General features: G+C 42.0%; 1 protein-coding gene across 3 annotated transcripts; it reads left to right on the top strand.

The window, feature by feature from the left end:
* The first annotated feature begins 2046 nt into the window (after positions 1-2046).
* TMEM161A (transmembrane protein 161A) lies at positions 2047-17928 on the top strand. 3 transcript variants are annotated; one of them, XM_069964414.1, is made up of 12 exons: positions 2047-2156; positions 3868-3971; positions 4704-4784; positions 6408-6505; positions 7165-7321; positions 9903-10054; positions 11787-11847; positions 12315-12458; positions 13678-13791; positions 13955-14129; positions 16295-16391; positions 17183-17928. In XM_069964414.1, exons 1-12 carry the CDS (start codon positions 2154-2156, stop codon positions 17458-17460), a joined length of 1464 nt encoding a protein of 487 aa, XP_069820515.1. In that variant the 5' UTR covers positions 2047-2153; the 3' UTR covers positions 17461-17928. The 3 variants fall into 3 exon arrangements, with proteins under 3 accessions (XP_069820515.1, XP_069820516.1, XP_069820514.1); XM_069964415.1 differs by lacking the exon at positions 2047-2156 and adding an exon at positions 2176-2260; XM_069964413.1 differs by lacking the exon at positions 2047-2156 and adding an exon at positions 2384-2480.
* Positions 17929-23889: the final 5961 nt, after the last annotated feature.

Below are 23889 nucleotides of genomic sequence, written 5' to 3' on the forward strand. Positions count from 1 at the left end.
TTCCTCTTATCCCTTTAAGAAAATGAAAAATTGAAGGCTAGAACGTTTTAGTGTAAAAAAATACATTTTTCTTTTTTCACGCCATATTGTTCGGAAAATCTGTGAAGCACCTGTGGGGTCCAAATGCTCACCGCACCCCTTGTTACATTCCTTGAGGGGTGTAGTTTTCTAAATGGTGTCCCTTTAGGGGTGTTTTTTAGGTTTTGGCACCCCAGAGCCTCTGCCAACCTGAAGTGGTACAGTCAGAAATGACCAAATATAATGGAGGCATTGAAATTCACTAGGCGCTCCCTTATATCTGAGGCTTGTGGTTGCGTCAAATAGCGCAATAGGGCCACATATGGGGTATTTCTATAAACTGCAGAAACAAGGCAATAATTATTGGGGTGCATTTCTCTGGTAATAGGTTTATAATTATGAAAAATATTGGATTACAATAAAATCTCTGCACAGAAAATTAAAATTTTCAAATTTCTTACACACTTAGCTTTTATTTCTGTGACTCCCCTAAAGGGTTAAAACACTTTCTGGATGTGCTTTTGCAGAGTGTGGGGGGTGCAGTTTCTGAAATGGGGTGCTTTGTGGGGCTTTCTAACATACAGGCCCCTCAAATACACTTTAAACCTGAACAGGTCCCTAAAAATATCTGATTTTGAAATTTTACTGAAAATTTGGAAATTTGCTGCTAATGTTTTAAGCTTCCTATTGTCTAAAAAAAAATGAAAGATCGTTTAATAAATGCCGCCAACAAAAGTAGACATGTTGCTAATGCTATTTAATATATAATTTATGTGGTATATCCACTTTCTGTATACGCAAAAAAGTTTCAAAGTTGGAAAAATGCGGTTTTTCACATTTTTTAACATTATTTGGGTTTTTTTCATAAAGATTCGTTATGAGTATCGACTCCAATTTACCAGAAATGTAAAGTACAATATGTCACGAGAAAACAATCTCAGAATCAGCCGGATAGATAAAAGCATCCCGAAGTTATTAATGAATAAAGTGACACTGGTCATATTCATAAAATTTGTCTCTGTCATTAAGGCCATTTCAGGCTCTGTCCTTAAGGGGTTAAATAAAATAAAAAAATAAAAAAAAGTTTTATTTTCAATTTCACAGCACAAATAATTTTGTTATGGTTTCGCAGCATATTTCATGGAGAAATTAAAGGGGTTATCCAGCGCTACAAAAACATGGCCACTTTCCCCCTACTGTTGTCTCCAGTTTGGGTGGGGTTTGGAAACTCAGTTCCATTGAAGTAAATGGAGCTTAATTGCAAACTGCACCTGAACTGGAGACATCAGTAGGGGGAAAAGTGGCCGTGTTTTTGTAACACTGGATAACCCCTTTAAGTCTGCCATTGCAAATTAGTGTCGCAATAAATAAGAGCTCATGTGGGTCTGTAGGTGAAAAAATACAAGCCTTTTAAACACAAGGAGAAAAAAACAAATTCTCAAAAATGAAAATTTGCCCGTTCTTGAAGGGTTTAAGAGTCACTGTCATTTGACAAAACTTTTGGTAAGTCAGAGACATGTGAATAGTTTTGATCAGTCCCGGTCTTAGTACTTAGCCACAGGCAAGTTACTGCTCTACACCACTCTGCCTAGGTTTTCCTCTGGGTTTTTTTTTATTTTTCTACTACACTCTTTTATACCAAACCAGAAATTGTTTAGTAATTTAACATCATCTGGATGTCTGAAAATATCCTAGCTAAAAGCATCCATCTTAGATGGTCTTATGTGCATCGTGGAACAATAAAACAAAGTTTCTATGCGTCAGTGTAATGCATTTCTTATTTCATTAGACAGCTCTGTATCTATCACATTGCAGCCCATTGGGTTTCTTTCTCACAGGACGCCACTTGCTAATCTCCTACAACTCCCGGCATGCAGCGCTCACGACCCTGTAGTACCCGGATACATTGATAGAATATAAATATCGTAGTTCCCGCCCACTGACACGAGTTAATAAAGCCCATTGGTGGTTTGGTTGTCGATCATAGAGCATTGGCGTTTTGATTGGTTTAGAAGCTGCGGCTAGTTCTAACTTCCTTAAAGGGACAGTGCGATGCCCTTCCTGCAGCTGTTCTGTCATCACATGGCTGAGATGTGAATTACTCTCGGAGGCACGCTAGGAGCAGGAACTTCAGCATGGTGAGGGGCGCTGCAGTCTTTGGCTGAGTGTAGTGTACGTAGCCGTAGGTATGGCGTTATGGAGAGTCCCGGTGCTGTGATTACATGGGAGCTTCTTCAGGACGGTAACTATACTGAGAGGACAGTGAGGTTTTAACTCTTTATGTGCTGCACGTGCTCCCAGACAACCAATCAGATCACTGCTCTAATTAGCTGACACGCGCTGGGCAGTCGGGTGGAATCTGGTTGTCACGGGGGAGCGCTCCTTCTCCTGTCCGGGCAGTGACATCAGTATTTTGCCCCAGTATAATGATTGCCCCCAGCAGGACATCAGGAAGTGCGGGGGTCATGTATAACTTTATTATTATTTTCTTGACGCATTTATCAGCCTTTGGCCACGCATGTCTATTACATCTATTACATGTAGTGGTGTCTATTACACTAAATGATAATCTGACCAATCTGCCTGATTCAGCAGATTATCGCTCCGTGTAATAGGGCACTTATAGGGGTTATCCAGCGTTAGAAAAAACATGGCTACTTTCTTCCAAGGACAGCCCCACTCTTGTCTCTAGTTTGGCTGGGGTTTTAGTTCCATTGAAGTGAATGGAGCTTAATTGCAAACCGCACCTGAACTGGAGACAAGAGCCGTGTTGTCTTGGGAATAAAGTGGGGGGATAACCCCTTTAAAGTGAATTTGTGACCCACTGAGTTGATGGCACAGCTGGATACATATCAATAAAAGCATTCAGAACATACCTTTGTTGTCTGAGTATGTTGTTTTTGTTTTTAATTTAAAAAAAAAAAACTTAATTTGAGCTGTGAATGGTGTCAGAGGCGGAGCCTATTATTCCCTGAACCATAACCCCACTACACCTCACCGTGATGTATGCCCGCTGCATAACCAGCCACGTACACTGCATACAGCACTGTGAGGTGTAGGGATGAAAGCGGGCAGGAAATAGGCCCCACCTCTTTGATGCCATTCACAGCTCAAATAAAGGTTTTTTGTTTTTTTTTAATAAAAAATAAAGACACAGGCTACAGTGGTATGTTCTGAATGCTGAATCTGACCATCACAATTAGGCCTTTGTCAAACTCACTATGATTCTAACTCTTATTCTGTCGGGGTTTTTTTGTTTGTTTTTTTCTTTTTTGCTGCTTCCAACCCTTCAACTTCTAGAACGTACTGTTCACTTGCCGCCAAATATATTGCTCCACAATCAGCCACTGTGTGTTAAAGTGACTGTACCACCAGGCCCAGGCTGAAGCACTGGAGGCGGGCCGATCCACCCTTGGTGGGAGGAAACCCTAGCCCCTCTATGATAGGGTTCTATTGATTCTAATGGAGTCACGTCATGGAGGGGCTGGAGTTTCTTCCCACTGGGGGTGGGTCGGCCCTCCTCCAGTGCTTCAGCCTGGCCCTGGTGGTACAGTCACTTTAACTGCTACTAATAGGATCGGTGTTCAGTCTATAGCAAATGGCTATTTGTGCCTTTCTGAAATAGCATGTAAAGTGAAGAATGGTGACAGCTGGGTAAAGACTGCTTTAGCTAGATACCATTGCAGGAAAAACAGGTGGAAGTGGAATATGCCATTTGTTCCATATGAGCAAACATTGTCTTTCACAGACATAGGTTACTTCATAGTTCAAGCGTCTTGTTAGGCTGGTATAGTTTTTGCATCAAGCTTTCTTATGTGTATTGACTTTACTTGTTCTTAATCTTTACAGGCAGTGATGGGGATACAGATGGTGGTCACTTTACTGGTGGCCAGTGTTATGCAGAGAGTGTCCCCTCATTATTCTCTTGCACGATGGCTTTTATGCAATGGAAGGTATGTTTAATTAGTTATTTCAAGATGCCATGCACTGGTTAGAGATAGTTGGGGGTAATCGCAGGGAGTTCAGCCACTGGGACCCCCACCAAACCTGAAAAGGGGACATTTGTCTCCCCAAACAAATCCATCTAGTGTGTATTTAAAGGGGGTTATCCAGCGTTTGAAAAACATGGCCACTTTCTTCCAGAGACAGCACCTCTCTTGTCTCCAGTTTGGAGGGAGTCTTGCAACTCAGTTCTATTGAAGTAAATGGAGCTTAATTGTAAACCGCACCTGACCTGGAGACAAGAGTCGTGTTGTCTCTAGAAGAAAGTGCCAATGTTTTCCTTAGGGTATGTTCCCACTAAGAAAAACAGGTGAAAATTCCGAGCGGAATTCCTGACGTGGACTCCACTCGAAATACCACTTGCCTCAGTGTTATGTATGTGTTATGTATAGGGCGCCTCTGCTCTTCGCAGCTCAAAGAATTGACATGTCGCCCTATACATAACATTGAGACAGTGAGGCAGGCGGGATTCCAAGTGGAGTCCGCTTGGAATTTCCGCCTGTTTTCCTTGGTGCGAATATACCTGAACACTGTATAACTGCTTTAACGTAAAATTTGCGCATGCACACGCTCCGTAGATCATGGATGCTATGGGGCTGTAAAGACACAGCCGTGTGGTTTAATATCCTGCATAACCACTGTCAGTATTTAACCTGAAATCTTCATTATTTTTTTCTCCCTAGCTTGTTCCGCTACAAACACCCTACAGAAGATGAGTTAAGAGCACTCTCTGGAAAACCAAAACCCAAAGCAAAGAAAGAGCGGTACGGCCAGAAATGTGTGATACTTTTTTGATTTTTATACTGATTTTACTGATTTTTTTTTTTTTTCATTTGACACTGCATCTTGAGTTGATAAATGGAGAAAAGGTTGCTCACCTAAAATGCTGGCTGTGGATGAGAAGACCAGCAAATTCATAAAATTCAAAGCGTTTTTGAAGAATTATATACAAGGGCAGCATAAATCTATAAAAGACACTGGTCACATACAAATCTATTTCTTTCCTGACTGCATGGTCCTTAGGTGTAGAATAAAATATTGGGTTAATTACAGTTGTTTTTAAGCAATTTGGACCAATTTGAAAACACTGCCATACATAGCAAAGAATCAAGATGAGTAAAACATTTTTCACCACTAGTGAAACAGAGAGGCAAAGGTACATATACTGGATATAAAAATGCACGTGAGGAAAACACAATGCAAACACTGTAGAATACAGAGTACAATGTATATTCTGCAGCTTACCTTATTAGGTGTTTTATTCTGCAATCATGCTTGATTTCCCCCCATTGTAATGGTTCTAATAGGAATCTTCCACAGTGTTATCTGGCATGTATGTTTCCCCCTGTTTCATTAGGGGTTAAAAAAAATTTGGGGAGATTCATTATTTGCTCACAGCAACCAATCACAGCTCAGCTTTCAGCTGTGGTAAAATGAAAGCTGAGCTGTGATTGGTTGCTGTGGGCAGCTTACACCAGTGTATATTTTTTACCCTTTGGTATTCACCTTGATACTTGTCCATTTATGGCAATGTTTATGATTGGTCTAATTTTGCGTTTATATAGTTTTAACCTCCCCATAGTTTATTCTACAAAATAGAACCACACAGTCCAAAGTGTCACAGACTTGTACTGGAATGCTGTTTATACAGATTCCTGTAGATGGGTTCCTCAATAAAGCTTTAGATTTTATGAATTTGCTGGTCCTCCTCTCCTGCTTCCCAATAGAAACCATCTTGAATTTTTTTTTATTTTTTTTTTATAAACTAGAATATGTATTTAGCCGGATTTTCCTTCTATGTAATATCATATTGGCAGACCCATGCCCGATACAAGTGCCAGTGTACTTGGAGGCTATAATATGGGTTGATTACCATGTGCACAGGGTTGCACAATTTTTTGCCATCATTGTCGGGCAGCGTATCCCTTATTCAATTGAAAGAGATGTGTACAGTGAACAATGGTTTTTAAATCTGCTTTAAAGATGTGATCAGCTGACAAAAAAGTGTTTGCTTGCTCTTTGGCAGCTGGCTGGGTTTGTTACCCAGGACAATATTAAGACCTTATATCTTTATAGCTAGTAAACTAAGAGCGTATTAGTATATACTGTATTTGCATATCAGACTCTGTACAAAAATGAGGGAAAGTGATGAAAAAAATTCTATAATTTTCTAGACTGTAACCATACTGCAGGCTGTACCTGGGTAGATGGTACACACATGGGACTGTGCAATTGTAGGTTTGGTGGAATTGGCACGGTAGACTTGTTGTTTTATGTATAAAATCTTATGTATAAAATGCCATGGAGTTTGCTTAATTTAAGAAGAAATTTTCCCAAACTTTCAGCATAAATATTTACCTCATCTAATCTGACCTTTAATTTTCTAGGAGAATAAATGGGATAACAGATGAAAAACCCCTTACAGTGCCAAGAGACATTGACCTGCATTTGGAGGCAACGCAAATCACTGCTGTTGATGCTCTTGGTAACATTTGTTTGTTTATTTTTATTGAATATAAGAAAACTTATTGTACATTCCTTCTACATACATAAGAAATCTGTATACTAGTTGCCATTGTAGACACATTTTACATGTTCAGCCTCATCAATAACTTTAAAGGACCACTCCGGGCAAATATTTTTACAACTGGCGCTAGAATACAGTAATTAAACAACCAGGCTTTCCAGACCACCCTATTTCCCACCATTCCAGTCGCAGTGATTGCCTTCATGACCATGTTTGTGTCTTTCTTATTGTAACCACTACTGCTGTGCTGTGTCAGCAGTCTGTTTTCCATGCATGTCTATGGGGCGATTACTGATTTGCACAAATGGGAGTTAGCACTATGTCAATTTTGAACAGTGTACTTGTCTCTCCTTAATATCTTGTGCTAAGGCTAACATTAGTCCAGTGGCAGTCTATTTTCTGGTACTGGTCACTGAGTGTGAGACAAATGGTTTTATGGAATTTATGCAAAAAAATAAAATAAATGTCTCTCAAAATACAACTGGGTAAGATAAATTGGCATCTTACATTCTAGACTTAGCTGCTGCTGGCACACATGCAAATATATAATAGTTCCAGCATTCATACAATAGCATCTACTGTAATTCTCTATGTATTTATCTTTTTCTCATATGCAGTGCTTCGATATTTCTTGGAGTATCAGTGGTTTATAGACTTCTCATTATACTCAACAATCATCTACCTGTTTACCGAAGGATATTACTGTCTGGTGGATGCCCAGAATGAAATCAATATTGGTGTTCTATGGTGTCTGATGACTGTCATTTTCTCTATGTATCCTTTTAAAGGCTTATGCATGAACCCATTTTCTTTTAAAGGGGTATTCCCATCTAGGACATTTATGCAGGTCCCACCACTGGAGTTGCACCTAAAGGTGTAGTTTTGTTATCCTGCACTTGGAACAAAGATTCTGTTTGGCAATCCCCTCCTATTCAGTTGAAATGCACTGCCCCCTCCTTCAGTTAATATACACTATACCCTGCCATCTACTACAATGAGATATAATGTACTGAGCCCCCTGAGAAGAATTTCATAATTTCCTATCCCATTAATGTTCTGGCATCTGCTTGTCAGGCTTGGCTCCTAAAAAGGATTCAAGCAGTAAGATGTGTAATCCTGTTGCTCTCATCACTCACATGATCCAGCTGGGAAATGTCTCTTTAAGAAACCTGTATACAGCAACTTATGTAATGGTGTGGGGGCCAAGAGGTGTGCAAGATGGTAAATGCAGGGCTGGCAGGTGCCCTTCTGCTATATGCAAGTAGAATGCGAGTTTGAGGAGACTTAGAGCTTAGTGAGAAAATAGTGTCTGGCTTAAGGCCCTATTCCACTGAACGATTATCGTCCGTATTCTGCCGATATCGGCCGTTACAGCCAATAATCGTCCTGTGGAATAGAGTGCAACGATCAGCCGACATCGTTCATATCGGCTGATTGTTGCAGTCGTTTGTTTTTCAACATGTTGAAAAACGAACGATTGATACAGCAGCGATCTGCTGCCGTCGCTTTAGGTTGTTTACAAGAAGGTTTAGGCAGTCATGGCAGGGTGATTACTTAATTATTGGACGTCTTCATAGCGGCCTTTGAAGATCGATGGCTTGGTGGTCATGAGTTCATTTCGTTGATACACATTTGGTGGAGATTTGTCGATGATGTGCTCCTCCTATGGAGGTGCACGGAGACACAGCTCAACCAGTTTGTCGCCTACTTGAATCAGGTACATGGGTTAATAGAATTCACCGTAGAAGCAAGTAAAGAGACAATACAATACTTAGATGTCGAGTTGATACTAAATAATGGAAAGAGACACCAGATTGTTACGTCACTCTGTTTGGTGTACAGTCTGTTTCTACGCTTCTCGCATCACGCGCCTTCCACATTCAAGGGCATTCTGAAGGGCCAGTTTATGCGAGCGGATTTGCAAAAAAGAAGAAACTTATGAGAGGCAAAGTAAGACCATGATAGAGAAATTTAGCGAAAGGGGATATAGGAGACAGGAGGTAGAAAAAGTAGCAGAAGAAGTGAAGAGAATCCCCAGACAAGAACTATTGAAACAAAAAGTGAAAGATGAGAAAGATAATAAATGTTTATATCCAAATATGAAAAACACTTTAACATGATCAAGAGGTGCATACTCAAATATTGACCATTGTTATCACGTGTCTCCAAATTCGGCACCCTCTTCAAAGAGGGTCCTATGTTTGCTTACAAAAAAGGTAAAACTATTGGTAATGAGGTTGTCAGGTCTGACGTGGGGGCAGGTAAATCAAAACAAATGAAACTCAGATCATGTCTTATAGGAACATTTCCCTGTCTTTCATGTCAGAACTGCAACAACATTATCAAGGGAGACGCAGTTGTACACCCCCAGAGTGGGAAAAAGATACCCACTAAGGGTATGTACACATGTAGGAGTACTAATGTTGTATACATGCTAAAATGTCCATGCGGACTTGTTTATGTTGGCCAGACAACCAGGGAGATCAGAGTGAGACTCAATGAGCATCGCTCTGCCATTCAGCTATATGCCCAAAAAAAGAGTAAACGAGAAAGAAGGAGAGAGGTAAAAGCTTCAATGAGACATCTGTTGCTGGACATTTCAAAGAAAATGGTCACAAAGTATATGACTTGAGATGGGTAGTTCTAGAGCAGGTGTTTGCGAACAGGGAAAGTGAGACAAAATGTAGATTACTTCAAAAAGAGACATACTGGATCCACTGCCTAGAATGGTTAAACCCTAAAGGTCTTAATGAAGTATGCAATTTTTCTGTATTTTTGTAAATGTAGTTAGTATATTTTTTGATGATCATATACAGTAGAGATATGTAACCCATATATAATATATGAATGAGTATAACATGGTAATAGTAAAAGTTTATATTTTGATGGTTACCTGAGAAGATTTATGTACCTAATTGTATGTTTGTTTCCGTAGTGAGACGTTGCTATGACTACCTTGTAGTATAAAATGGTGGAGGGTGCACATTTCTGCATACGCTTGATAAAGGGTTAATCCCGAAACGTTGCATCACTTCCGATCACCTGGAGGGTGAGAGCCTCTATGGACTTGAGGATATGAAGAGCGCCGCAATTGCGGCGTGAAGACCAGCCTCGCGTCTACAGCACTGTGGTGAATTTTTCATTATTTAAAGATGTATTGTCATGTACTATGAATTTCTAAACAAGAAAGTATTTGCAAAGTATTCGTGTCTGTCCTGCTTTATTCATTGAAGTGTTTGGATTACTGGAATTAGCGACCCAGAATAGGACGGTATTCACACAGTGTATGATATGGCACAGGATTGCTTGATAGAAAAAATATCTAAAATTTCTTTCCTTAACCAAAAACCTTTAGAAAAGTTCTGTTTACTATGATGCAGCACTACTTCCGTTCAGAAGAGGGAGGAGAGCGCTCAGTCTGCTTGACTTTTGCCTTCTTCTTTCTTCTCATTTCCATGATTGTGATGATTGTAAGAGAGGAGTATCTGGAGTTTGGATTGGAACCAGGTAATTTTAAAATCTTGCATAATAGAATATTTGTGTCCCGGGCAGCACTGGGCTTAAAATCAGCAGCATCAAATCTGCAATGGATTAGTTATGAACATGACCTTAAAAAGAATCAATGACGTCTGTACCAGGTATACAGCTATAGATCCCAGCAGAAAGGACCTAAGTGACTGGACCTCTCATTACCAGCTGATATGTCAGAGGAGGAGCCGAGCCACAGCAAGACCTCTTACCCATGCCCCTTCCTGCTCTGACTGATTGTCATACTGGGCGGCACTCCAGCTGTCCCTGTGACACTTCAACTGAGAATGAAAGGGACAATTATTAAAATTTACAATGGACTAAAGGGATCTACGGCTGTGTACCTGGTTCCCTTTTCCCTTTAAGGACCGAGACAATTTACAATTTTTGCGCTTTTTATTTTTTGCTTCTTGTATTTAAAAGGCCATAGTGCTTGCATTTTTTCACCTAAACAATTATTTGCCCTCTGAAATTGAAGGAAAAAAAACTTTTTTTTTTTTTCCGGGGTGGTGGTGGTGGTGGGGTTATTTCCGCTATTTGCCCTATGGTATGGCTCTGTTCACCTTGAGCAAAACTGGCAGAGCAAAATTCCTGCCAGCCTCCCTGTCATAATGACTGTCTATAGGAGGCTTGCGAGCCTCCTGTCTCCACGCTGAAGAATGGAGGGGAGGCGTGCGAACCTCCCATAGACATGTCATTGTGACAGGGAGGCTGGCGGAATTCCGCCAGTTTTGCTCTGTGGAAACGGCGCATATTATCTGTTTTTCTCAAGTCCGTAATATGAAGTAAAAGTTTAACTTTTATTTTATTTGACAGCTTTTAAAAAATTAAAACCTTTTAAAAAAAAAAGAAAAAAAACTAAATGTTCTTAAAATTGCTCTATAATCACAGCACTGACCTTTCATAGAGATCAATGCAGTACATATGTAGAGCATTGATCCAAGAGATCAGTGCTTGATTACAATGGGCTGCTGGAGCCCAAAGCAATTGAGTGCCGAGCCAGGATCAGTGTCATTGCAGCCCAGACAGAAGCAGGGATTGCCCCTCCGCGATCACATTCATATTATAGTTAGGTTATATGTCCTGTAGTTAGCACCCCCCAAACTAACCACCTCACCTCTTATAGATTATCCTACCCAGAAGCATTCCCTTTTTGTAAGGGGTAAAAAATAAATTAAACACTCTCCTGGCCCAGCACAGTACCCCGGTGTTTCTTCCTCTGTAAATGCACAAGTGACATCAATTGTGTGTCGGGGAGCTAGGAAAGAGAGCGTCCTCTTGTGACTAGAGGTGTCATGCTGCCATCTGGCCACAAGAGTGACTGACAGGGCTGGTAGCCAATGGCTTCCTGTTCTGTCGGTCAGGGCTCTGTAACATTTTAACTGATCTTTCATCACAAGTGCTTACAGTTAAAGTGCCAGAGTAGGTCTTGCAGTGCCAGGCACTGACTCTCTGCAGAGGTCAGCCATGATATTCTGTGAACCACTGCAGAGGGCCAGTGCAAATGTACAGCAGGACAGGCTGCTCATTGACTGGCAATCGGGGCCGCCCACATTTGCCCGGTCCGCAAGATTTCCAGTCCGAGCCTGTTTGTGTCCACCTTTCTTTTTTTATTGTGTCTAGGATATCTTATTCTCATCCCATGATTATTTCATGTTTTTATGAAAATTTTAGCCATGTCAACTGATCATATTTCATCATAATTTTTCAGGTATAAATAGCATCTGTCACAATCTGGAAATCTTACTTAAACAACAAGGATGGCAGTTATCGTAAGTTTCTTGTTTTTAACGAGTTGAAAGGGCTGTGATGGCAATCTTACGTCAATGATATGGTGTCATATGAGAAATGCAAACAATACTAGCACAAAAGGCTTCCTGTCCCACAACAATGTGGATGGCAACGTAAGTGGCCTACAACCCATACCCTAAACAGTCCACACAACTATAAACACATGGTGGAATGTTTTGTGTTTAACATCCCCCCCCCCCCCACCACCACCATCATGAAGCTTCACTTACTGTAACCCCACAAGGAAAGCCAAATACATGCAGCAGTTCCCGCTCTGATTATATAGAATTTTGTGTTTTTGTTTTTTATTTGGTCCCTGCAATTTAATTATGTAATAAACCTGCAAACCACTGCCCCATGAATTTTCCTTATTGTTAAATTGTTATTATCTAAAAGTTGTCTTATCACTTTCATATTCCTTCTCTAAATCACCTTGTTTGTGTTTCAGAGTTCCTTTTATTAAACTTGGTTTCAAAATTTCACTGGTTGCACTATGCTCATTCCTTGGTGCCTGTCTGACATTTCCTGGCCTGCGTTTGGCTCAGACTCACCTTGATGCTCTTAAGATGGCAGCAGACAGACCGATGTTGCAGTAAGTATATTGTCAAACAGCACACCAAATGATTCTTCCTGAGAACAGATGATTTGGACAACCCAACAGTCCCTATAGATTATCTGGCAAACCTTTTTGAATTTGGTTTAATGTAAATGGTTATCTGAAAGTAAATCTCCAACTCTGAACACCATGTGGTTTTAGGACTCCTACAGAGTGTAGTTTTGTCTAAAATTGCATTATAATAGTTGGGAGTTTTATAGAGATAATGGGGCAGTTTGCTTTTCAGCTTTGTCTTATCATAAACATCATTATAGTGAAAGGTGATACCCAGTGTGTAGATAACACACTATTCAGCTCCCCCTTTTTTCTGTGGAATGACCTCTGCACAGTGCATACCAGGCAACATGTCCCGTAGAAGTGAATTGGGTCGGCTCCAGACTATTTATGTCCTAAATGTAACTATTGTACTAGGATAATATAAACCATCAACAATGCCAACTGATTGTGGTCTTTATAAGAAATAGTGGGCCACTAGTGATCTGTGACTGTATCTCATGAGAAAGGAGAAGTCCAGCGAAAATTTTAATTAAAGTATTGTATTGCCCCCCAAAAGTTATACAAATCACCAATATACACTTATTATGGGAAATGCTTGTAAAGTGCTTTTCCCCCTGCACTTACTACTGCATCAAGGCCTCACTTCCTGTATAAAATGTTGATGTCACGACCCGACTCCCAGAGCTGTGCGGGCTGTGGCTGCTGGAGAGGATGATGGCAGAGGGATGCTCAGTGTCCCTCAAGTGCCCTGTGTCCCTCAGTGTCCCCCTGCTATCATCCTCTCCAGCAGCCACAGCCCACACAGCTCTGGGAGTCGGGTCGTGACCTCATCATGTTATCCAGGAAGTGAAGCCTTGATGCAGTAGTAAGTTCCGGGGAAAAAAAGCTCTTTATAAGTATTTTCCTGTAATAAGTGTATATGGGTCATTTGTATAACTTTTGGGGGGCAATACAATACTTTAATAAAAAATGTTGCCAGACTTCTCCTTTAAGTGAGGAATCTGGGGTTGGTTTCCAATTTGTGCATGAAATAGTCTTATATGCTGTATAAAGGTGGCACATAGGATTATAGTTAGGTTAAGGATAAAGGTGGTATTTTTAGGGCTAGTTATGAATCGGGGTAAATGGGGTATGCCTATATTTGAATACAGTAGAAAACATATCTTGTGGCTATGAATGAATATTTTTATTTTTGCAGGCTTTTTCTTCATGCAAGCTTTCTGTCTCCTGTCATTGTGGTGGTAATGTGGATCCGCCCAATCACCAGGGACTTTCTTTTAAATGCTCCTCTGGGTAAAGAAACTGTACGACTGTAAGTAAACAAAATGAAATGTAAGCAACAGTTTAGGTATACGCAGTTATTTACACATTGCAGTGAACAACTCCTCTTTCAGTCTTCTGCTTTTGAGTTCAGTTTTTATTCTGAATTATACTTTTAAAATTCTTAGAACTAAACAATGTCTTTATCTTTCCAGTATGTCGGATTCTACATACAACACTTTTCGCCTATGGGTCATAGTGATTTTATGCCTTCTACGTCTCACCTTGGTTCGCTACCATTTGCAAGCATATCTTGGGTTGGCACATAGCTGGGTTGAACAAATGAAAAGAGAGGCTGGGCGGATTTCCATGTTGGAGATCCAGCGTAAAGTAAGTAGCCAACAAATAAACGTAAATATTAAGACTAGAGATGAGCGCAACTTATTCTGCATTTGAATACTGGTGCCTGAAGTTGGATGCAGCCATAGATAGTGCTGGAAAAAATAGGCCTATGGCTGTATCTATATTTTCCAGGAAATGCTGAAGGTTCTGACTCCTCTCTAAGGGCGGGTTCTCACTACGGAATTCTCGCGGACAATGTCCGCGGAATTCCGTCAGCTGTCCGCCCGCACATCTGGGCGCCTTTCCGCCGGCCCCATAGACACCATTCTATGGGCCGGCGTATTCCGCTATACGCTGAAAGAAGTGTCATGTCACTTCTTTTAGCGGATCGCGGAATACGCCGGCCCATAGAATGGTGTCTATGGAGCCGGCGGAAAAGCGCGTGCCCGTGCGAGCGGACAGCTGACGGAATTCCGCGGACATTGTCCCCGAGAATTCCGTAGTGTGAACCCGCCCTAAGACTTTTAACCTCTCTTGACCAGTATAAATAAATGCTTGTATTCCCAAAATAAAAATAACAATTCTGGAACATCTCTTGTAACTGTCTGTATTGTGCTCCTATCAATATGTTATTTCTAAAAATTTACAACTGTGTGTTTGTACACTGAGATTACTATTAATGCTCACAGTGTCATACAGTGTAGGGACATTGGCCACATCTTGTATTACCTTGTCTAACATACTAAAGATGGGCCCTATCTGGTAACACCCAGTCCAACTGACTAGTCTAGCAGTCTATCTAGTAAAAATAACAAAGGTACAGCACATCATGGAGCTCTAGACGCAAAAAGATACAGAATCGTTATGTTTATGGGGGATGTATTTACTGGAATAATTAGGCCAGAAGAAGCAATAGATTATCTTTAATGTGCTGTATGGGAACCTAAAGGGCCTGCAGCTGATAATCGGCCCAGCAAACATTTGAAGTGACAGCCGACAGCCGAAGACCAGACAAACACCTATCAGCTGATTGTCTGTTTAGAACCTGCTTTGAAATGTACCTTTATTGCCCACACATCTTCCTGTGTAAACAGGGGTGTGTGTGGCTGGTAACGATAAAGGAAACCTGACAGCCCAGACTTTCTATTTCGTATGGAATCCCTGATGGCGGATGACCACGACCGGGGGTCTAAGGTGGAACACTTGTGGCTTCCATGGTCCTCTTTCAAGGAGAGCCAGGCCCTTGCACCATACCTTTTAGGCAATCACTCTAGATGCGCCCCACTGCTCACTCTGACTGATCGGCCCTCGCTTTTCTGGATAGTGTCCTTGCCTCTGCCCCCTCCCAGCTCCCATTCTTTCTATACTTTTCCTTTGATCTTTTCTTATCCTCCTACTCTGCGGCTCCTAAACGCTGATTGCTAAGTTTGCTTAGACCAACTTATTGCTGGAGCCCAAGACTCAGAACGTGCCTCGCGTAAACGCAAGGTCGGAATCCAGCCCACTATAACATTCAATGATTAGCGAGCTAGTGATACATTTCTCTGCTTTAATATGTTATACACAACTGTTCATTCTTCATTTGCGATATGATGATATTTCTGGTGGTCACAACCCGGCATTTTTCTGTATTGATTGGCTTAATGATTCGTATGGCTGGGACTATGCCCCGCCGGGCAATTTCTTTTTTCTTTCTGTTATACTTAAAAAATTCTTCCAATAAACTCTGATTTACAAAAAAAAAAAAAAAAAAAAAGGAAACCTGACAGCCCACTTATGTATATCCTCAATGATTGACACCTAGAGGAGGCGGAGCCTGAACATACAACGAGATGCCGGATCACAATCAGTGTGGTAAGTATTGACTACTTGTGATCTGCAAACTGACCGCACAGATGTACATATATATGCTGTCAGTTTCCAGGGTTGCACAAACAATACAGTGATCAGTTTTGCAGCCTGGGTGCTTTATTTCTCATGCTGTGTAAAGGCACAGCAAACCAGCCACTAATTGGTGCTCATTTGTGCCCCCCGCAGCCAACATATCTTTCAGTCGAGAAGGACCCTAAGTGAACACATAATATGCACTCACATTATATATTGGTCCATACAATATATTTAGGTCTGTATTTTGTATTGTACTTGCATTATTTTTGTAGTGTAAAAAGTATGTTTTTAAATGACATGTGACCTGGTCATCTTTTCTCATGCAGATCTCCCGCATCTTTTGTTACCTTACCGTGGTGGCTCTGCAGTACTTGGCACCGATTATGTTAACCCTTTATTGTGTTCTTCTCCTGAAGTCTATGGGTAGGTGTTTTCCCTGAGAACAGATGATTGGGATAGCCAACAGTCCCTGTAGATAATTTGTCAATCCTTTTGAATTTGGTGTAATGTAAATGTTTATATGAAAGTGAATCTCCAACTCTGAACACCATGTGTTTTTTAAAACCACCAATGAGTGTAGATTAATTTGTCTGAAATAGCATTATGATAGATTATGGGACAAATTTACTAATATCTAATGCTATATAAATTTTAGGGTCTTTTAAACCGGCTTACTTACAGTGAAAACCAATGTTATGCAGTATGCAATAAAAGGATGCAGAGAATACATTTGTGTGTGCATATGTGATAAATTAGGCACATTAATGATTTATGCCTATTTATGTGAAGATTATGATAGGAATCGTGTCCCTTCTTTTTCAGGCATTAAAAAAAGGTATTGCATAGGCTAAAATTATGTTAATTTGTTTTGCCTGGGACCCATTGGCATCCTAATGTATGGGATATAATCACCCCTGGGACGAAGGAATATTTATTGAAAGTAACAAAACACAAAGCTTTAACCCCACCTACAGGAAGTACTTAAGGAGCCCCCCCCCCCCCCCCCCCAGCCTCTACAGTCTAAGGCATGGCAGCATTGAGGACTGACTTGGCAAAAGTCGTCCTGGCAGAAAGGATGGGATTAAGTGTGGAGGTTGGGGGGGGGGGTGCTAATACCCCATACATTGCATTCCAATGGTACATAAGTAAATTTCTATCTTGCAATGTATAAAGCTGTGTGCCCTTTTACTTATATTTTATTTGCATATTTCCAGGTGATTATTCTTGGGGTCTATATCCAGAGACTGTTGGTGTTACTCCTGTAGTGGAGACGTCTGCTCCACCACCCATAACATCTGAAGAAGAGGAGGACTCTGAGGATGTGCAGATTGCTGTTGAGCAGATAATAGGAGCGCTGGGTGCTTTTCGAAACATCTTCTCCACCATGTTCTTCCGTGGCCTGTTTGGCTTTTTGGCCTGGTGGGTCTCGGTGTGCCAAATTGTCAGTAGCCTCTTTGGTCTGTACTTTCATCAGTACCTAGGAGCCTCCTAGATAAAGGTGTAAAAAGATCGCAAAGGGATCCTAAGACTCTTGCCAAATGTATTCCTTTACAAATGTACTGAAGATCACTCGTGATGTAGCCACTTTGAATGAAATCGCAACCAAAGTAACCATAAAGAAAAAAGGACTTTAAATACCATGACAACAATAATTCTAGCATGTGGAGAAAAGAGCAATACTAAAAAAATGAGTGGGCATGTAAGTAAATGTCCTACTTGTAACCAGACAAATTAGTAACCCACTGCAATGTTACACAGACTGAATGAGAAGTTTTATAATCTGTTTCTTTTACTTTGCCTTTTTAATTTTTTTTTTCCTGAGTGTGCTTTTTTTCCCCCAGGGCAGATTTTATTGGGTTTGGCACATGATATTGTAATAAATTGGGTCATCCTAACCCCATCTGCAACATTTTTACTTTGTGTAAATTAATAATAAAAAAACAAAAAACTGTTAAACACAGTGAGAATGTATCAAAATAGAATATGTACCTTTTTATATCCTTTACATTGATGGTTGATGAGTGACAAAAGTTGTGGAACAGACAAGGGAATACAGTTTTTCTTACATGATCTGCTGAGGTTTGTCTAAAGTGGCCATTCAAATGCAATTAAAGGGGTTATCCAAAGTTAGAAAAACAAATTTGTCTCCGTCCAAAAAAAAAAAACGAAACACACACCACCTGCCCTCAGGTGGTGTGTGGTATTTCAACTTGACTTCAATCACTGGCATCCACTAAACCAAGTGCACTTGCATGTCAACGCTGAGGCCAGTGGGTGGTTGCAGCATCCCATGCTTAGTGTAAGGAGACACCAATGTGATGGGTGGCTGAGGGGTGAGTATAGGTTTTGTCTTTTTTCCCACTGCATTCCCATTTTTTAAGGGCCCTTATACCACCTTAGCTGTTTTGGGTAAACTGCATCACTATCCCACATGTAAGGCATCTGCAAGGCATGCTGTCATTTTCATCTGTAATCTAATCTGACCGCAATAAGGTTTAACTGTAGCTTGTTGAACATACTGTAAACTAAACCTGAACTTCAGCCTATAGAACACTGTAGTGAATATAGAACTATTGTCAGTTTTTTAGTTAAAGGGGCTGGCAAATTTATCATAAAATTGTTCAGTATTAGTAAGTGTACTCGCAGCACTTACCGCAGCTCCTCCTGAACCTGCTAAGGGGTAAGTCTGTCCATAAGATGGCTGACATGGAGGAGCATGTGACCTGCCCACCAGGGAACCCCCCCCCCCCCCCCCCTTTAACTTCTAGTAAATCACCTATTTTGTGCAGCTATCTGAGCTTTGCACCCACCCTAATACGGCTCTTAGACCAGACAGTCTTTATATATGCACCAGTCTTTATATATGCACCAGATGTGTGAAAGTGTAGGAGGCAGATTGATAAATCTGGTGTATTTAAAGACTGTCTAGTTAAGGGGTCTCAAACATATGACTTAAGGCTGCCACATACAGCTCCCAGTGGTGGTCACTAGCATCTGGATTTTTAGGTCAGTGCTGTGGATATCGTGTTGACCATCTACCATCTACCTTCACTGTATCTTCATCCTCCACTGTTCACAGGCCTCGTGCAGTTCACACCTGTAGCCTTATGATTGGCTAAGGGCCCTATTCCATGGGCTGATCAATGATGTAAACGAGCGCCGATCTGCTAGGTCGGTGCTCTTTTACTGGGCCTATTCCACGGCCCAATTATCGATGTCCTTGCAGCCCTTGCACCATACAGGCCGCTCCGGAGTTGATGCTGCGCCGCGAGACTGGGAGGAGAAGTGCTGCCAGGTAATATATGTGCGGTGGGTGACCGATGATTTTAGGTCTGGGCCTAAATAAACGATCAGCCGATGACACTTTCATCGGCTGATCGTTTGCTCTATTCCACCGAGCGATATTCGGCCGATTATCGCTCTGTGGAATAGGGCCCTAAGACTGGATCTTTGCGCTGGGCAACAATGATATAAAATCATAGTCTGTCCAGGTATTCCATCGCTGCTGAACAAAGACTGCGGGCTTGAAGAATGGAACAGCAGCTGCACTAAATGGTGGCGTGGGGACTGGGTGAGTAATTGTTTTCTGTCTGGCCATTGGGCACTATTACCATATAGGGGCACTGGGACATTATTACTGAAACTGATACAATCACTTTGTATCAACTTTGAAAGAAATGTAGCCCAGTTACCCACTTAAACTTCAAACCAGAATAGTGGACAGAAATTTTGGTGCATCATGTACAAGAAGGAAGTAGTAGATCTGGAGAGGGGTCAGAAACAGGCAACCAGATTATTAAATTTAATGGGACTACACTATTCAGAAAGATTATCACAATTAGGGTAATTTAATTTAGCAAAAATATAACAGGTGACCTAATAACTATGTATAAATATTAGGGATGGTCCGAACAGAGTTCGGTTCGGGTTCGTACGAACCCGAACTCTCGGTAATGATTCCCGCTGTCTGCCCGCTCCGTGCAGCCATAGCCATAGGCTGTATCCCAGTTTTCCAGGTGTAGACAGAGCAGACAGAGGGAATCATTACCAAGAGTTCGGGTTCATACGAGGGTTCGGACCATCCCTAATAAATATAAATCAGGGCAAAGTAAAAAGATCTCTCCTATCATCTATTTATACCCCACACTAGGACTTATGGGGCCCCATAGCAAAAATACTGTATGAGGTTTCCTCCCTTCCCCAACATATGGCTGTTGGCGCACAGCTGTCTCCACCAACGTGTTGTCAGCCCTACATGTATACGTGTACCCACATGGCTGCTAGTGCACTGTGCCACCATCTCCCCCTCGCGTACCCTGTCATCATCTTATCTGTTGCAGAACTAGAACTCCTATTATGTGATGTAGTCCTGCATACTACCACACACCATGCTGGGGGATGTAGTCCTGGGGGATGTAGTCCTGTATATTATCACACCATGCTGGGAGATGTAGTCCTGCATACTACCACACACCATGCTGGGGGATGTAGTCCTGTATATTATCACACCATGCTGGGAGATGTAGTCCTGCATACTACCACACACCATGCTGGGGGATGTAGTCCTGTATATTATCACACCATGATGGGAGATGTAGTCCTGTATATTACCCCACACTGTATGCTGGGAGATGTAGTCCTGTATATTGCCCCACACACCATGGTGGAAGATGTAGTCCTGCATATTACCACACACCATGCTGGGGGATGTAGTCCTGTATATTACCACACACACCATGCTGGGAGATGTAGTCCTGTATATTACCACACACCATGCTGGGAGATGTAGTCCTGTATATTACCACACACACCATGCTGGGAGATGTAGTCCTGTATATTACCCCACACACCATGCTGGGAGATGTAGTCCTGTATATTACCACACACCATGCTGGGAGATGTAGTCCTGTATATTACCCCACACTCTATGCTGGGAGATGTAGTCCTGTATATTACCACACACCATGTTGGGGGATGTAGTCCTGTATATTACCCCACACCATGCTGGGAGATGTAGTCCTGTATATTACCACACACACCATGCTGGGAGATGTAGTCCTGTATATTACCACACACACACACCATGCTGGGAGATGTAGTCCTGTATATTACCACACACACACACCATGCTGGGAGATGTAGTCCTGTATATTACCCCACACCATGCTGGGAGATGTAGTCCTGTATATTACCCCACACCATGTTGGGAGATGTAGTCCTGTATATTACCACACACCATGCTGGGAGATGTAGTCCTGTATATTACCACACACCATGCTGGGGGATGTAGTCCTGTATATTACCCCACACACCATGCTGGGAGATGGAGTCCTGTATATTACTACACACCATGCTGGGAGATGTAGTCCTGTATATTACCCCACACCATGTTGGGGGATGTAGTCCTGTATATTACCACACACTATTCTGGGAGATGTAGTCCTGTATGTTACCACACACACCATACTGGGAGATGTAGTCCTGTATATTACCACACACACCATACTGGGAGATGTAGTCCTGTATATTACCCCACACAGCATGCTGGGAGATGTACTCCTGTATATTACCACACACCATGCTGGGAGATGTAGTCCTGTATATTACCCCACACTCTATGCTGGGAGATGTAGTCCTGTATATTACCCCACACTATGCTGGGAGATGTAGTCCTGTATATTACCCCACACCATACTGGGAGATGTAGTCCTGTATATTACCCCACACCATGCTGGGAGATGTAGTCCTGAATATTACCCCACACACCATGCAGGGAGATGTAGTCCTGTATATTACCACACACACACTATGCTGGGAGACGTAGTCCTGTATACTACCACACACACACTATGCTGGGAGATGTAGTCCTGTATATTACCACACACCATGCTGGGAGATGTAGTCCTGTATATTATCCCACACCATGCTGGGAGATGTACTTCTGTATATTACCCCCACACTATGCTGGGAGATGTAGTCCTGTATATTACCACACACACCATGCTGGGAGATGTAGTCCTGTATATTACCACACACCATGTTGGGGGATGTAGTCCTGTATATTACCACACACACCATGCTGGGAGATGTAGTCCTGTATATTACCCCACACACCATGCTGGGAGATGTAGTCCTGTATATTACCCCACACACCATGCTGGGAGATGGAGTCCTGTATATTACCACACACCATGCTGGGAGATGTAGTCCTATATATTACCCCACACCATGTTGGGGGATGTAGTCCTGTATATTTTCACACACTATTCTGGGAGATGTAGTCCTGTATATTACCACACACACCATGCTGGGAGATGTAGTCCTGTATATTACCACACACTCTATGCTGGGAGATGTAGTCCTGTATATTACCCCACACTATGCGGGGAGATGTAGTCCTGTATACTACCACACATACCATGCTGGGAGATGTAGTCCTGTATATTACCCCACACTCTATGCTGGGAGATGTAGTCCTGTATATTACCCCACACTTTATGCTGGGAGATGTAGTCCTGTATATTACCCCACACTATGCTGGGAGATGTAGTCCTGTATATTACCACACACTATTCTGGGAGATGTAGTCCTGTATATTACCACACACACCATGCTGGGAGATGTAGTCCTGTATATTACCCCACACTATGCTGGGAGATGTAGTCCTGTATATTACCACACACACCATGTTGGGAGATGTAGTCCTGTATATTACCACACACCATGCTGGGAGATGTAGTCCTGTATATTACCCCACACTCTATGCTGGGAGATGTACTCCTGTATATTACCACACACCATGCTGGGAGATGTAGTCCTGTATATTACCCCACACTCTATGCTGGGAGATGTAGTCCTGTATATTACCCCACACTATGCGGGGAGATGTAGTCCTGTATACTACCACACATACCATGCTGGGAGATGTAGTCCTGTATATTACCCCACACTCTATGCTGGGAGATGTAGTCCTGTATATTACCCCACACTATGCTGGGAGATGTAGTCCTGTATATTACCCCACACTCTATGCTGGGAGATGTAGTCCTGTATATTACCCCACACTCTATGCTGGGAGATGTACTCCTGTATATTACCACACACCATACTGGGAGATGTAGTCCTGTATATTACCACACACACAGCATGCTGGGAGATGTAGTCCTGTATATTACCCCACACACTATTCTGGGAGATGTAGTCCTGTATGTTAACGCACACACCATACTGGGAGATGTAGTCCTGTATATTACCCCACACCATGCTGGGAGATGTAGTCCTGTATATTACCCCACACTCTATGCTGGGAGATGTAGTCCTGTATATTACCCCACACTCTATGCTGGGAGATGTAGTCCTGTATATTACCCCACACTATGCTGGGAGATGTAGTCCTGTATATTACCACACACTATTCTGGGAGATGTAGTCCTGTATATTACCACACACACCATGCTGGGAGATGTAGTCCTGTATATTACCCCACACTATGCTGGGAGATGTAGTCCTGTATATTACCACACACACCATGTTGGGAGATGTAGTCCTGAATATTACCACACACCATGCTGGGAGATGTAGTCCTGTATATTACCCCACACTCTATGCTGGGAGATGTAGTCCTGTATATTACCACACAGCATGCTGGGAGATGTAGTCCTGTACATTACCACACACCATACTGGGAGATGTAGTCCTGTATATTACCACACAACATGCTGGGAGATGTAGTCTTGTATATTACCACACACCATGTTGGGGGATGTAGTCCTGTGTATTACCGCACACACCATGCTGGGAGATGTAGTCCTGTATATTACCCCACACTATGCTGGGAGATGTAGTCCTGTATATTACCCCACACCATGCTGGGAGATGTAGTCCTGTATATTACCCCACACTCTATGCTGGGATATGTAGT

Source organism: Dendropsophus ebraccatus, chromosome 3, assembly GCF_027789765.1.
Source record: "Dendropsophus ebraccatus isolate aDenEbr1 chromosome 3, aDenEbr1.pat, whole genome shotgun sequence".
Taxonomy (NCBI): Eukaryota; Metazoa; Chordata; class Amphibia; order Anura; family Hylidae; genus Dendropsophus; species Dendropsophus ebraccatus.

What these genes read in the sequence shown, in the direction of transcription:
- TMEM161A (XM_069964413.1), top strand. Translation starts at nt 2,445, where the DNA reads ATGATTGCCCCCAGCAGGACATCAGGAAGTGCGGGG. An exon ending in CCCAAAGCAAAGAAAGAGCG is followed by an intron (nt 4,785 to 6,407) that starts GTACGGCCAGAA and finishes TTAATTTTCTAG; the next exon opens with GAGAATAAATGGGATAACAG. An exon ending in TCTTCTCCTGAAGTCTATGG is followed by an intron (nt 16,392 to 17,182) that starts GTAGGTGTTTTC and finishes GCATATTTCCAG; the next exon opens with GTGATTATTCTTGGGGTCTA.